General features: G+C 44.0%; 1 protein-coding gene across 3 annotated transcripts in view; it reads left to right on the top strand.

The window, feature by feature from the left end:
* Positions 1–10,194, top strand: part of nhsl1a (NHS-like 1a) — a 29,677-nt gene extending 19,483 nt beyond the window's left edge. For 2 of the 3 annotated variants that reach the window (XM_067583075.1, XM_067583074.1), the window contains exons 6-9: positions 69–439; positions 521–4,868; positions 6,401–6,488; positions 7,680–10,194. In XM_067583075.1, coding sequence (XP_067439176.1) covers positions 69–439; positions 521–4,868; positions 6,401–6,488; positions 7,680–8,397 — 5,525 coding nt within the window. In that variant the 3' untranslated portion in view covers positions 8,398–10,194. Of the gene's footprint in view, positions 1–68; positions 440–520; positions 4,869–6,400; positions 6,489–6,588; positions 6,640–7,679 lie in introns of all 3 variants that reach the window. The other variant, XM_067583076.1, reaches the window with a different exon arrangement.
* Positions 10,195–16,313: the final 6,119 nt, after the last annotated feature.

Raw genomic sequence — 16,313 nt, 5'->3', positions numbered from 1 at the left:
CAATTACATTATTTCTCCGGTCTCAAAGTGTTTCCTCTCTTCCTTTATGTCTGCTGTTCTGTCTCCAGACTCTCCTATGGTCTCTTTAGTTCTTCCCAGTCAGTTCTCCACTGTCGGTCGACCTGCCTCCTCCTCCTGTAGCCCCGCCCGCCAACAGAAGACCACAGAGGAGGAGGAGGAGGGTGAAGTCAGAAAGGAGTTGCAGACATTAGCTAGGAGGATCCGAGCCCCGAGAGGAGAGGGAATGTCCAGCCTCATGGCCTCTCTTACCTCCTCACCACGTGTTGACTCCTGTCAGGACCGCTCTACATCCTGCTGCTCACCCTCCTCAGTGGTCCACAGCCTCCCTCGCCCAGCCACCAACTCCTCCTTGAACTCAGAGGTCAGCTGTAACAGTGCCTCCTACAGGGCACTCAGCACCTCCTCATCCTGCTGTCAGGTCAGTTTAGGAGAAGTGACTGCCACATGTAACTAAGTAACTAAAAATAAAACTAACTTTCTTTTTCCTCTACAATCACAGGATCTGCAGGGTTTCCCCAGTGACCTCCAGCCCCTGCTGCCCTTTGATCACACTGCCAGAGTCATTCCAGAGTCTCCATTCTCCTCTTCCTCTTCTTTTCCTTCCTCCCCTGTCACCTCCTCTCTTCCCGGCAGCCCTAGCCAGGCCCTGCAGTCAGAGTGGTCTTACCCCAGTGATAAGCCCCTAAATGAGGCTGCCTACCCTCACAGCTCCCCTTCCTCCACCCACTACCTCTCCTCCTCCTCTTTTGCAGACTCAGATTCTCAATTTAGCTACCAGGCTCTGGATGAACAGACCGCCATCCAGCAAGACACTCACTGCTCCTGCAATGGGGAACGTTGGAGCTTCCAGCCCGTGTCCCCCAGCTCAAGTGTTCACAGCAGCCAGACTGGGGCTGACTGGAGTGGTATCACCCGGGAGATGAGTTCTGTCTCTGGGGAAGGCTGGAGCTGCGATCCGCTGATCTCTTCCGGACGCTCTTCCCCCTCACACATTGACTGTAACTCCTTGTGTTCAGAGGAAATTACCTCCTCTTCCTCAGTATACCAAGAGAAAAGGAAGTCCAGCATCTCCTCCTCTTGCTCTCGCAGCATCTCCCTCCGCAAGTCCAAACGTCCGCCTCCTCCACCATTGCGGTCTGACTCTCTTAGACGCCGGCCAGGGCGTAGCAAGCCCTCCCGGTCCTCCTCCAGCCCCCCTCTGGAGCGTAGCCCCCATATAGAGCGTAGCCCCTGCCTGGAGCGAAGCCCCCGCCTGGGGCGAAGCACCCCACAGACACCCACCTCATCGCCCCAGACCTTCCATGACCCCTGGGTGCCACGGAGCAATACCAAGAGACGCCAGAGTGGGTTCAACTGTGGCACAGTCACAACATTTGAACCGTTAAGCTCCGACTGCCAAGCAGCAACATCCGTTGAGTCTCCTTCGTCTGAGCACCTACCGCCTAGCCCCGGCCACTCCCATGCCCATATCCTCACCCCCGTGTCTCCAGGCTCAGAGGAGGAAGGGCTGACATTTACTCTCAACTCTCAACCAGTTGCTGCTTCCATGGCTGGGCTACAGCGCCTCGCTTCACCCTCCAGTGGTTATTCCAGCCAGTCCAACACCCCCACCCCTGGCACTCCCATCTCCTCCCCACTCAGCCCCTCCTCCCCTCTCGCAGCAAGCCCTGGAGCTTTCTCCCTCCCCCCGACCTCCCCCTTCTCCTCTTCACGCTCACTCTCCCATCCCCTGTCACCTGCCGTCTCCTCCCTGCCCAGGACAGGGTCTAAGGTCGAAGGGAGGCCAAAGCCACCAGTGCCAGAGAGGAAATCATCACTCTTCTCCTCCCTCTCCTCCTCCTTTTCATCCACCTCCTCCCTCTCCTCATGCACCTCCTCAGAATCCTCTGCCAAGCATTCTCTTCTCCCTGCTCCACCTCCTCCTCCTCCTCTACCTGAGTGTTCCTCTCCTTTGCCCCCTGTCTTCTACTCCCCCATTCATGAGTGTCCTGCTCCTCCTTCTTTCACCAAACTCTCTGTTGCTCCTCCTCCTCCCCCTTCATCTCTTCCTCCTCCCCCTCCCCCTCCTCCTCCCCCTCCTCCTCCACTCCCACCTTCATCCCTCCCCTCTCCTCCTCCTCTTCCTCCTTTCTCCCGGCCTCCTCCTCCTCCCTACTCCTACGCCATCAGGCAGACCTCCCATCATGTTCTGGTATCCACTATGTCATCATCAATCAACTTCCCTCCTCCCCCAACTACCCCCCCTCCTCCTCCATCTTCTCCTCTTCCTCCTCCTTCAGAGCTTCCAGAATTGCCAATTGCTGATCTTCCTCCTCCTCCTCCACCTCCACCTCCTCCTCTGCCTCCTCTTCCTGCATCCTCTGTGATGGCCCTCCCCCCACCAGATCTTGCCAAGTCTCCAAACTGCTGTGTTGAAGTGTCAACATCCACGTCCCCTTACCCCCTGGTCACTGCACAGGCTTTGCAGGGTGTCAAGCTTCGCTCTGTCAAGAACCAGGAAGGCCTGCTCACTAACAAAGATCTACCAAGCAAAGAAGCTCATCTGGATGGCCTGGGCGACACAGATGTTAAGCTATCTGGAACTGGATCACAAAATGCTATCAGTGATCAAGGCAGCAATGAAGCTAACATATCAAATGCTTTAATGGGTGATGCTAGCCCTTATAGCCCTGCCAACGCTGTTGCAAAGCAACCTGGGCTCAAATCCGATCATGGTTACTACAACTTAACAAAAAGTGAGGTGAGGACACCCATAGATGACTCAGCCTCTGCAAATCTTCAAATCCTGCAAGGCATAGTTCCTAGCCCAGCTAAACAGAGAAGCTCTGGGCCTCAGTTGGCCAACGAAACCCCTCAAGACATCAAGTACAATGAACAAGAGAGGGAAGATTCAGACATGTATGCTACTCTGGTCAACAATCATGTCTCCAGCCCTGATAGTCCCTTGGTTAAAATGTCTTATGATACTGACAAAAATCACATCAACACAATTACCCAACATCCCACTTTGCAACAACAACAGGTCACAAAGGTTAAGCTAACTGAGCCTGCTGAGAAACACAGAAACACTGAGGATGTTTGCCTGACAGATTCTTCTTACTGGACCCTCTCTGGAACAAAACAAGAGCCTCACAGAGAAAGCAGAACACAACTTTTAGAGAACAACGATAACAATAATTCAGAAATGTGGAATCACAGTGCAGCCAATGGAAATTCACACAGTGATTTAAAACAGTGTAATAGTGTCTTTGAGCCAGGTAGCCCAAGGAGGCTTCGCTCCCCGGAGAAGCCGATCCCACCAAAGAAGCCTGATCTTTGCATTCTGGGTCTTATCGCATCTCCTGAGGCTAAGCGAAGACCAGGTGGGTGGAAGAGCACTGGACAAATCACAGCGCCTTCTCCTGGGCTCACCAGCCAATCAAGAATTTCTGCTAATTCCTCCTGCACACATTTGACTAATAGTACATCTTCACCAAAGCACATCACATGCACCAGTGTTGACAAAACATCAATTCCTGATAAATTAGTGACACACACAACTTCACCTGCACACTCAATTAATGCTGCTTCTTTGCCAGCACACACAACACCTGTTGACATCACCACACGCTCACCTGCCAACTCCCCTCAGAGGCAGAAGCCACCAATTTTGCATAAAAAGCCAGATCTTTCATTGACCTCACCCAAAAGTACCAAACCACACTTGGCTACTACAAATGCAGGAGAGGCACCCAAAGGCACCCATAGCACCCTGGAGAGCACTGCTGTTTCACAGACTCAGAGCACTACAGGGACCAGTCGCACTTTGGGGATCATAGGTACCATTTTCAATGGGACCATAGATATCACAGAGGGCAGAGACACTTTCAGTGGAACCATGGGTATTACAGGGGCTAGAGACAATTTCAATGGGACCATGGGTACCACAGCTGCTAGAGACTCTTTCAGTGAGACCATGGGAACCACAGAGACTAGAGACACTTTCAGTGGGACCATGGGTACCACAGAGGCTAGAGACACTTTCAGTGGGATGGTAGGTACCTTGGAGAACCGTGGTACCTCAGGAACTTGGGACACCATGAACACCAGTAGTGACATAGGGTCTATGGGTACCTATGGGAACTGTGGTCCCTCAGGGATCATGGGTATGACCTCAGCGTGGAGTACCCAAGGTCCCATTCATCCATTCATAAGTACCTTAGAGAACTGTAGCACCTTAGGGAACCACGGAGCTGCTTCCGTCCAGACAGGGATTACTCAAACTGGAGCAACCAACCCTAGTTGTTCTGGGGTCATCAGAACAAGACTTAATAAGAATAATGACAAAACATTTCATAAGAGGATGATGAGGTCATCGCTGGCTGAAGATGCAGAGGAAGATGAGAAGGAGAGGCTGGTAAAGACAACAATGAAGATGATGTCATCCACCCCAATGAAAAAAGACAAAGCAAGAAAGAGGAGGAAGAGGAGGCCAGGCAGGCAACTGCTGCTGATGTCATCAACTATGGAGCCCTCCCCCTCTTCATCGTCATCATCTTCATCATCATCTTCGTCCTCATCTGAAGACGAGCGAGATGTGGAGAAAGGGAGAACAATGCAAATGAGTCAGAGAGTGAAGATGACGAAAGTGTTTGATCAAGACACCAGCAACTCTGAAAGCTCCTGCACTCTGATTGGTCAGAGCAGGTTCTCCCTCAGCAGTGCGCTGTCCACTGATAGCCTGCGGGAGGAGCTGTTACTTCCAGACCTCCTGATACAGGAACCAGGGGACGAAGAAGAGGAGGAGAGGAGCAATGATAGAGCACACAGGAGGGAGGAGGTGAAGGATGCCACAGGACCTCCAGATGGTAGGTTGAGTTTACTGGCATTGTTTGTTTTTCTGGCCAAGTATCAGCATACTAGATTGCTGCTAGATGTGTTTGGATTTTGGAGGTGCTGAAGTAGTTGATTCAGGCTAAGAGTGTAGGCACCTGGAACCAGACTGGTGCACTTGTCAAGGACTGTCAAGGACTATTAGTAGTTTGTATTACAAACTAGTAATATGTACCCCCAAGGTAATGATTTTTGGGCATGACTTGTGCCCTCCCCCAAACACTATGCTGTCTGTCTGTCTGTCTGTATGTTTGTCCTTCACATATCTCGAGAACCGTTCATCCGATCTACTTCACACTTGGCAGGTGCATTGCTGAGGATACAAGGAAGTACATTGTCGAAATGTGGTGCAATTTGGACATGTGACATGTTTAATGTTAATAAACTTGAAATAAACAAGCGAATAGAAAGCCACTCCCCCCAGCTTCAGCGGGGCAGGGCTTCTGGGCTCTGCTACTGCATGTCATGGTCAGAGCTGTAAAACCCTGCCATGAGAGAGAGGAGGGGACGACATCTCTCTTCATTTTATAACGTTAAAAGTTAGGCTTTGTTGTGAGTTTCCCGACGCATTTTAAAAAAAGACGAGAGAAAAAGAGAGAGGCCAAGTGAACTGAGAGCAAGAGCAAGTGACAGAGAGACAGCGCTGATGAGGAGAGACAGTGCTGGAAAGCTTTCCCTGTGAATGACAGAGATAAAACATTGGGTGTCCCAACTCATTTTTAAAAAGACAAGAAAAAGAGGGAAAGAGGGCGAGCAAACTGAGAGCTGTGGGGGAGCTGTGTCCTGTAGCTCTTTAACTATCCAGCTTTCTGTTCCTGTAGTTATCCACTGGTAAAATGTTTTTTTAAACATTAAACGCTTTGAAATGGGATTTTACCAGCTGATAACTGCAGGAACAGACAGCCGGAGAGTTGAAGAGCTGCAGGATGAGATGCAAGGAGGATTTCTGTTGTTTTAGTGGCTGCCAGCAGCTTTTCCTCCCACAGACAGTCACAGACAGAGAGACCCCCCTAGCCCGCCAGCCCCACTGTTAGCTGCTGAAGCTAAAACTGTCTCTCTCAATCAGCATATATATGACAATGAATGCAGGACTGGGGGAGGTGGCTGTTATCATTCTACCATTTATATAAATTTCATGTGTAGAGACCTGGAGAGTGGTCAACTCTATGTCAGCATTGGCCCGCCTTTTCAGGGCTGATTTTTTAACAGAAGACAACAGGTTGAGCCATTTTGAACCCATGAAATGCAGATTTTTATAAATTTGGTGTCATTGTCAATATTAACACCAGCATTGATGTGTTAATTGATACATATATATGCCGTTCTTGAGAAATAATAAGCAATCCGTCTGTTCTGAACAGGCACATTTTGAACAGGCACTGCACTAGTTTTATTCCAATTCAAGGGTGACTAATAGTAAAGAATAATAAGTAAAAGTGAACACTGTCAACTGAAACAATACTTCATATTCAATTTTAATTCTCTTTCTCTTTGTTTTTCTTTACAGCTGATCTGTTTGTCAGTGTTTCGGCAGATCAGATGTTTGTTCCCAGTAGACCACGAACCACAGAAGATCTGTTCGCTGTCATCCACAGGTAGGAACACACAAACACACACAAACACTGTTACTGTACCAAGCTATCAACCACAATCTCACATGTCTGCTTGATTCCTCCCTCTGCCTCTGTGGAGCAGTGCAGTATGGGAAGGCACAGCGTGAATGCCCTGATAGGGGTTTGGCTGCAGGTAAAGCTGTGATTGGTCACCGAATGTGTAGTAAATTGAGTTTAGATCCTGAACCTGTGTAGAGTTAACTAGATACATAACCACCAATCCAGTTATCTTTCTTGTATGCTCAGTTTTTCCTCCTTCCATAACCAGTAACAGTCCCACCCTCCTTTTCTCCCCTTTTTCCCTAACTTGGAATCGTCTCAGTTCCCCAACTAGTAAGCTTTTTCCTTGCTCTGTAATTTAGTTGCTTCCATCTTTCTTGTTGCCCAGCTAGGATGCTTCTATTTTTCACTACCTGGACTGGAATCTTCCTACGTGCTTAATTCCTAACTTTAACCATCCTTCATTGTTCCCCTAATAGGAAGCTTATTTCTTCCTTGTCCCCTAAATTGTTCCCTTGTTCCCTAATTTAGCATCATCTTTGTTCCCCAACTCTTTCTTCCTGTTACTTAGTTGTTTCCATCTTTCTTGTTCCCTCGCTAGGATGCTTTTATCTTTTGTTCCCCTAACTGAAAGCTTCTACCTACTTTCTTCCCCAAATAGGAAGCTTTTTTCTTCCTTGTCCCCTAAATGGAAGTTTCCAGTCCCTTATTCCCTAACTTGGAACCATCTTTGTACTTTGTTCCCCAATTAGTAAGCTTCTTCCTTGCTCTGTAACTAAATTAGTTCATCTTTCTTGCTCCCTGACTAGGATGCTTCTTTCCTTTGTTCCCCTAATTGGAAGCTTTGTACCCTTTTACTTCCCAATATGAACCTTCCCTCTTCCTTGTGCCTCATTTGGAAGCTCATCCCTGTCCCTGTGCTCTCTGTCAAATCTCAATTTGATGATAGATTATAGCTTTAATTTGGTTTGTGGTCACTCAGGAGCACTGTACTGCACAACCACTTTTTTTCTGATAGTAAAAAGGTAAGCTGATGTGGTTTGAGTGCCTTGCTCAGGGGCAGTTTAACAGATCTTGAGATTAAACATGTATTGATATTGTTACATGACAGTTCTCAATGAAATACTACTAAAGTAAAATGTGACTACTTTGTTTTCTGTCTGTCTGCCTCAGGTCAAAGCGGAAGATGCTAGGAAGAATAGATTCAGATGAAGACAAACATCGTATCTCCTCTTCCTCTTCATCCTCTTCCCCTCCGGTGACCCCAACTGATCCCCAGCCCCACCTAATGCGACCTACAACTCTCAGAAGTCAAAGGTCAGCAAGAAGCGAGAGCTTCAAGGCTCTCTTGCTGAGGAAGGGTAGTCGGTCTAATTCGTCTTCTCGAATCTCAGCTGTCGAGCGGCTTCGCATAAATGCTGCTTCTACTGCTGCCACTGAGCTGCAGTGTGTGCCATCGCTGCCACCACAGCCACCACCGCCAGAACAACCCCATATTAATCCCACAAGCTTGTCCCATAACGTGGATACATGTGACATCAATACCCACCTGACTTTTGATGTACCAGTTTCTCCCACGTCTCTTTGCCCTCAGAACTTGTCCATGATGTTGAGACTGAGGCACAATCAGCTCCTCTTCACCTCCTCCTCCCCTGTATTCTTCCTCTCCTCCTCCTCTGTGCGACCTCGCTCCCTCACTCCTCCCTGCTCTGCCAGCCGACGCTTTGCTGCTCGCTGCCGCCTCTTCGCTGCCCCCATGACTGCCATCTTAGAAGGGGAAGGTGAGGAGGAAGAAGAGGAAGAGGATGATGATGAGGTGTTTGTTGAGTCTCCAGGAACCATTTTGGGAATGGAAAGAGGATCGAGCCAGAGATTGATTGAGATTTCTTGATGGACAAGCCAAGACTATAGATGCAGCTGCAACTTGGATTCGGGAGGAAGTAGATGGTCACCCACCCTCAAGTCCAGTTGTTAGGGATCACAGAAAAACGTACCTGAATGTGACGATGTCTGGGTCTTCTACAGATCCTTATCAGGTTTGAAACTGTCTACAAACTTGTCACAATGCCTCAGCAACCTGAATTGAACTAGACTGGACTGACGCATGGTCTGAAGCCTTTAACTGAATGTACTGAAGCAAACTTGGCAAGTATCTCTAGTCGCCATACATATATGTCAGAAAGGACATGCGTGTAATTATATCTCATGTTTGTTCTCATAACTGTGGAATGATGATCTCAAGAAGACAAGCTTGTTGCATAAACCCCAACACCTCCTTTCAATGTACTTAAATCGAAACTACAGCAATTACCTTGTATTATTGTCTTTTGCTTGACTTTGCTGTCCATTTTCCTACATAATCATATTTTCTTGTTTCACAAAGTATTCTTCTTCTCTGTTTAAGTTAATGTTATACTTTCTTGCCCTAATAAGAGAAATCAAAATTCTCTTTGTCCATGTCATCTCTGGCTTACTGTAGTAAACACAACTTTTTACATTATTATAATATTGACAAGAAATTAATTTTGTCATCTTGACATAAGACGCTTGTTTTCTTGAGATCTGAGAAAAAATTCTAATATTATATATATAATATAGTATAATTATAGTATAATAATGTTAAGCAGTTATGTTTTAAAGCTTTCCCAAAGTCTTCCGTATCTAGCTGTGGTTTTCATGAATCCAAACAACTCCAATGACATTAAATCCACCAATTCTACTGGCATTAACTTAAGCATAGGTATTGAATCGGCCGGTTTTGATTACATTAAATTGGTGTTCAGTTATAGAGCAGCTGGTTCTGATAACAATAAATCAGAAAAAAGTTTTAGATCAGCCAATTCTGGCATTACACAGGGTTCATAACATCTCTGATCAGCAGGACTCGGTTTCAAACCAGAGAACACTTGATTAAGATGAAACCAACTTGGGAGGTTAATCCACGTTTTTTGTTTATATTTAAAACATTTTTATAGTCATGTAAAGCTGAGTTGTGATAAGGTATGAACAAGGAAAGGCAGTGCTGGAAATATTTTAACAGCTGACATGTTTTTGTGACTTTTGACTCAACATAATTATTTAAATGTCCTATTTTCTATGTTATTATGAGCTACACTGACTGACACTATAATTAGTAAGGGATGTAGTTTGTCCTATACTGTAAATAATCCTGTTTCATCTTTACCCCTCTTGTTATCATGTTTCTACATATTTCTTCTTTATGTTATCTGCTGCTGGATCTTCATTTCCTCTCTGTAGCATTTATTTCAGCTTCAGTCTCCATCTTAACGAGTGATGGAGTCTCGGTTTTCAAGCCTCAAATCTGTTTTTTCTTCTCAAACAAAGTAGCAGATAGTAAGACTAACAGTCTGAATTTGGATGTAACTTTTTAAGGTGGAGGCTTTGAATTTAGGCACATAATATCTTCTCTGTGTGAATGTAAGCGATTCAGATTTACTCTATTAACCATAAGATTAATGCAATTTAACTGGAAAACTGGAACAATGGAGGGAAGTACCATGAGAGAAAGATAAATGGAGGTGGAAGTGATGAATAGGAGGAAATGGAAAACTGAATGAAAGTGTTTTTGCATGTGTGGAGAAACAGCAGAAAGAACTGGAAACAAATGTTTTTAAAAAAGGAAATGTATAAGAAATGGAAGCAATAAAGGATAAACTCATTTTCTGAAGCTATGATTTATTCGTCTAATTCCTAAAATGGTGGTGTGAATTAAAAAAAAAACATGAACAATTTAGTATAAGGCAACCCAAAGCAACACCACAAACTACAACTTCAAAATGACCACAGTGATGAATCAATGTCTCTTTTTATTGTTTGAACAAAACTAAACATTTACATTAGGCAATAAAAAATACATCGATTATAATTGTGAAAATTAAATGAAAAAGCCAAATATGGGCAAACAATAAAAACATTTTCTGTTGAAGCACAGGGAGGCGCTCAACCTTAAAGAATAACCCAACACTGAATCACAGAGGTAGAGATAAACTACTTAACTTCTGGCCACACCCTAATTAATGAAGTCAAAGCAGGTTTTTTCTATCAGCTCTGGACGCAAAAACATCTGCAAGATGAGGCAAGAAGAGAAACATGTTTGAATGTTTTAATCCACAGGAGCAGGTCAGCAGCATCTGTGAATCAGTGTTGAACTATTCTTACAGGTAAGAAAGAACTTCATGAACTATCAGGGTGCAGTTTGCATCTCTGACCACTGAGTGGTGCTGTGGAACCATCCTGGGTGTCCAAATAGTTCAAACATGTTCAAACCCTCCTTGTGTTGCCTAAGTTGAGACTGTCGGGCACTGCACAAATCCAGATATGACTGTGTTGATTTTTGTTTTGCATGTATGGTTTTGAGAAGGTTCTTGAAAAGGTGTGAGGGGCCCTTAGGGAGCTTAGGTGGTTCTAGTTGATGTTTTTGAGAAAGTTTCATAAATTGTTGAAGGTTTTAATGGTAATTGGGCAGATTTTGGTTGTCCTTAAAGTTCAAGAGGTTCTTGAAGATGTTCATAGAGATGCTTCAAAGGTTCTAAGGAGGTGTTAGAAGTGTTTCAGCAGATGTAAAGGGTTCTGGAAGAGGTTTCCAGTATCCTTGAGGAGGTTTATGTGGTTCTTGTGGAGGTTAAAAGGTTTTGAGGAGGTTTCATAAGTTGTAGAGAAGCTTAAAAGGGTTTTTAATAAAGCTTAATGTTTAAGAGGTTCTTGAAGAGGTTCCAGACATCTAGGTTCTTGATAAGGTGCTAGAAATATTTGACAAGATGGAAAGGGTTCTGGAAGACATTTCCGGGATCATTGAGGAGGTTTATGTGGTTCTTGTGGGGGTTAAAAAGGTTTTGAGGAGGTTTCATAAGTTACAAGGTTTAAAGAGTTCTTATCAAACCTTAATGTTTAAGAGGTTCTTGAAGAGGTTCCAGACATTTCAGGTCTTGATAAGGTGCCAGAAATATTTGAGAATATGAAAAGGGTTCTGGAAGACATTTCTGGGATCATTGAGGAGGTTTATGTGGGTCTTAGTGATGTTCCAGAGGTCCTGAAGAGGTTCAAATGCTTGCGATGATCTTTCACAAGTTTGAAGGAGGTTTCAGAGGTTCTCAATAGCCTCTTATATACAGAGAACCCATATTATAGCCATAAAGAGGAGCCGCCTTTGCTTTTTTACACTGAACCACTCAAAGCCGGCATAAAGCGACCTCCATGTGTGCTTTCACATAGCATGCTGGTGTTCCGGATTCAAAGGTGTGATGCTGTAAACTCTGCCATGAGGGAGGACAAGTATGTCATTAGGACGAGGGGAGGAGATTTCTCCTCGTCCCGCCTTGAACGGGCTGTGTAAAAGGGGCTAAAGAGGTTTGATGGAGATTTCAGGGGGTCCTTCACAAAGTTCAATAGGTCCTTTGGGAGATCCTGGAAACTCATGATGTTTCAGAAGTTCAGAGTGGTTGAAGGTGAGAAATGTTCTAGAAGAGCTTTAAGAGGTTCTTTTGGATGTTCCAGAGGTTTTGAGGGCTTTCCAGAGGTTCTTAAGAAGGTCTGAGAGATTCTTTACAAGATTTCAACAGTCCTTAATAGGATTTAGGAGGTTCTTGGGGAGGTTTCAGATGTTTGTGGGAGGTTCCACAGGTTCTGAAGAGGAAGTTCTTGTGATGGGTCCAAGTGATGCTCCAAGGGTCTTTTCTAATTTTCTAAGAATGTTGAAAAGGTTCTTTATGAAATTCCAGAGGTTTGAACAGATGTTCCAAAAATGTAAAAAAAAAAATAAGGGTAGCACATCTCAATTTTCTAGTCGAGGAGGACAAAATATTAACATGAGAAGGGTGATTGGTTCCCAGATGACTGGGTCCAACTCCCAGCTGTGTACTAACTATGCCCTTGTGTATATGACTGAATTGAATCTATATACTTAAAATGCTCTGAAGAAGGCTCTGTGCCGAAACGCATAAGCATTTTTCTAATGTGATATGAGCCAAATAAACAAGTGAAATGTAATATTTTGTCCTCCTTGACTAGAAAATTGAGATGTGCTACCCTTGTTTTACACTTTTGGAACATGCCTACTGGATTTTGGGTTTAGCACTCCACTGAGAATCCCATTGTTGAAGCGCAACCTCCTTCTCCAATAGAGTTGAGATGTTCTTGGGATGTTCCAGAGATTTTGGATTAAGCTTAAGGGGTCACTGAGGAAGTTACAAAGATTCTTTAGGTTTTAAAGGCTCCTGAATTCAATTCAAGTTCAAATTCAAGGTTCTAAGAGACAGTGAGTGTGTTTAAGAGGTTCTGATGGAGTTCCAGCTGCTCTCATCTAGCGTCTGACACCCATAAATCTGTTCTGACCTATTCTCTAAACTGTTTTCTATGTTGTTTTTTTTGTGCCTGCACTGACAAATTGATCGCTTTGATTTGTCTTGCGTTTTCTCAGTAGCTTTGTCTTTAATGAACTCCCATAAAAAGCTTCATCACAGTGTTCTGAGATACCCGAGAGAACAAACAAACAGCTTGTTCCTCAAACCACCGGGAGCTGTGTTTGTGTGTGTTTGTGTGTGTTTTCGGGTGTAAAAGGGCAGATGAAGAAGTCAGACAAATATCCGCATTGTCAGCATGATGCAGCAGCGTGTCTGTCCTGGAGGAATAACAGAATGTGAATTGGTTATTATTGATTATTATTATGTTTTTGCCTCCAAACGCCAAGAAACAAGACACAAGACTTTTTATTTCTGAAGCTTTTTATTTGTCAGACTGGCCAAGGTCTAAAAACCAGGACACGTGTGGCTGCCGGGCGAAGAAACCAAGCAGCTGCATGGCGGTTAGTTTGATGCTTCACATCTGAGAGTAGAGTAGAAAGGAGTAGAATACAGCAGAATAAGAAGACAGAAAACACATGCAGACAGAGTTTAATTAAGAGAGATTAGACAGATTTAGAGAGCTGTAAATGTTTAGAGTCAGTGTTTTCAGACGTCTCCAGAGTCTCCATGAACACATAGTTTACCACGACTCCATCTGACCTTTGACCCCTGTGTTTTCTCTGTGCCATTAGGAAGTCTCAGAGGTTTTAATTGTCTGACTGTTGAGCCAAAAACATCAGCAGTTCTGTTTTTCTTTTTCTTTCTCTCTTATTCTGTTTTTCTGAAGCGGCTTGCTGTGTGATTCGGTTTCTTCTCTACTCTTTTATTTTTCGGGGTTAGTTTGTAAAAGTGACAGTCGGTGATGACCAACAGTGCATCAAGGTCACAGAGGAGGGTATTATTTTAGGTCATCCAGTGACCCCACAAGAGATCACTGGATTAATCAAAGTTGTTGCAAGATGATAGGACTGGATAGGATACAGAAAAAAACATATTTTGCTTTACTTCTTGTGCATTTCTGTATTTTACCTCATCAAGCCTCTAAAAGTTATTAAAATAAAACAATAAGTCCTCTCTCTAGAGCTGCAAGCTTAGTCTATTAAACACTTAGTTGATCGACAGATTAATCAGCAACTATCTTGATAATAGAGTAATGGTTTTAGTCATTTTTTAATCAAAAATGTACAAAATAAGCTGGTTTCAGCTTCACAAATGTGATGATTTATTGCTTCTCTTTGTCAATATGATGATAAACTAAATATCTTCAGGGTTTGGACTGTTAGTCAGACGAAACAAGACAATTGAGGATGTAACCTTGAAATATCAGTGACTTAACTGGTAGACAGTGAAACAAGTGACACGGGTCCCAGGTAGACTTTGCTTTATTTTAAAGGGTCACAGGCCAAAAATGTTGGGAACCACTGTTTTTTGTTTTTTTTTTTGGTCAAAGGTCAAAAGAAATGAAACAAAGATTGGAAAAAGAGAAAGAGATCACACATTTCACATTCCACACACCTGGTGTTGTTTTTGGCTTTTCAGTTAATCACATGTGCTGCTAAGAATTCAGGTAAATGCTGTGTGTGTGTGTGTGTGTGTGTGTGCATTTTTCTGTCACCGTGGTAACAGTTTGCTGACAGCAGGTGTGTGTGTGTGTGTGTGTTTGTGGAATGATAACACTCGGTAAACCTGGCAGAACGGAACGCTCTCAGTCAGTGTGTGTTTAGTTTTTCTTACATCTCTCATCGCCGTGAAACAGTGCCACAGCGAACATGACAGATGTGTGTTTTATTTAGTTTATCATGTTCACAAATGTTCCTTCTTTCTATCCTTCTGTCATTCTCTATTTAGTGCATGTCAGATCATTTTAGGGTAGAATCAGGAGGAGGGTTTGTTTTTTTTTTTGTGTCCAACAATTTCTGTAACTTTCCGCAACAGATGATCCATGCTCATTTTACACCGTGATTGGCCAGGTGTGTTCAGGTGTGAAAAGAGGTGGCCTTAAAGCTCACAGTTTTTCAAGTCTTAAAACAACAATCAGGAGCCCAAATGAACAGTGAAATATGTTTTTCTTGCTGTAATCATTCCTCCTGTTCATACTGAGGTCATTATGAAGATCCCTTCATAATGACCTTACAATGGAAGTGATGGAGGACAAAATCCACAGTCCTCCTTCTGTACAAAAATGTATTTAAAAGTTTATCTGAAGCTAATATGAAGCTTCGGCGTCCAAATGAGTCAAATCAAGTAAATATCTTTCAACGTTACAGTCTTTTTAGTGCCAAAGTCCCTCTTTTTGTTACTATACTTCCACCTGCAGCTCAACAGGGAAACACTGTCCGAGGAAACACAAAGAGGGAATTTGATGCTAAAAAGACTGTAAATGTGTCAGATATCCACTTGATATGACTAACTCAGACTGCTGAAGCTGAATATAGGCTTCACATCAACTTTTGAATGCATTTTTGCACAAAATGACTGTGTGGACATACTGTGGATTTTGGCTTCCATCACTTATACTGAAAGCACATTTGAAGGAGATCTTTTAATATCCAGTATGAACAGGAGGAATGATTACAGCGAGGAAAACCTCTTTCACTGCTCATATGGACACCTGACTGTTGTTCCAGAGGTGTTGATGGAGACTCCTCAGTGAACTCACTGGCTCATGTGTAGGTTCCTTGAGACTTCACTCAATTCAGTGCCTTTTTTCAGGCTCCATGTGGCCTTAAAGTGGATCATTGAGGAGGTTCTGGTGGCTCTCCTAATGTTTAGGGCTGCTGGAGGGGGATCCAGGGGTCCCTTACGAGACCCCGGGGGCTGATGAGGTTAAAAAAGGGTTCTTGAGGACATTAATGTACTCTTGGGAGACGTTCTAGCAGTCTAGCAGTTGTTGGAGACGTTCCAGGACAGGGCATGCAGTAAATGCTACAGTACTGTGGTACAGGCCTGAATGTGTACAAATTGGAGTTAATGGCTGTGAGAAAACATTGTCGGCATTGCAGTGACCTGCATGAATAAACAGCCTCCAATGTGAGATACAGGCCATCATTCCTCTGCAAACCTCTCCTTAAACCCTGAATAAATACAGGTTTAAAAAACATGAATATTCTCTCTCTCACACACACACATACAGTATATATATGTATATGTACTGTACATGTACTACACACACGTATAACCTGGCAAAGTCCCCGCATACATTCCTGATAATTCCTGATAAATCGCAGTTCTCACATACTCAATATACATGTACTAATGTGAACATGTGTTTACATATACAATCCAACACGCACACACATACACACACACACACACAGAGCAGCTGAGTGATTTGGTATCTGATAGAGCAGATGAACAAATAAGGGTGGAACTCTGAGTACAGACCGCCGTTCACATCAACAGGAAGAGAGTTGTGTGTTGGCTCCCAGTCACTCACTGTTCAGTTGTT

Source organism: Thunnus thynnus, chromosome 24, assembly GCF_963924715.1.
Source record: "Thunnus thynnus chromosome 24, fThuThy2.1, whole genome shotgun sequence".
Lineage (NCBI taxonomy): Eukaryota > Metazoa > Chordata > Actinopteri > Scombriformes > Scombridae > Thunnus > Thunnus thynnus.
The sequence above is the reverse complement of the archived record's forward strand: the minus strand, read 5'-3'. Positions and strand labels throughout refer to the sequence as shown.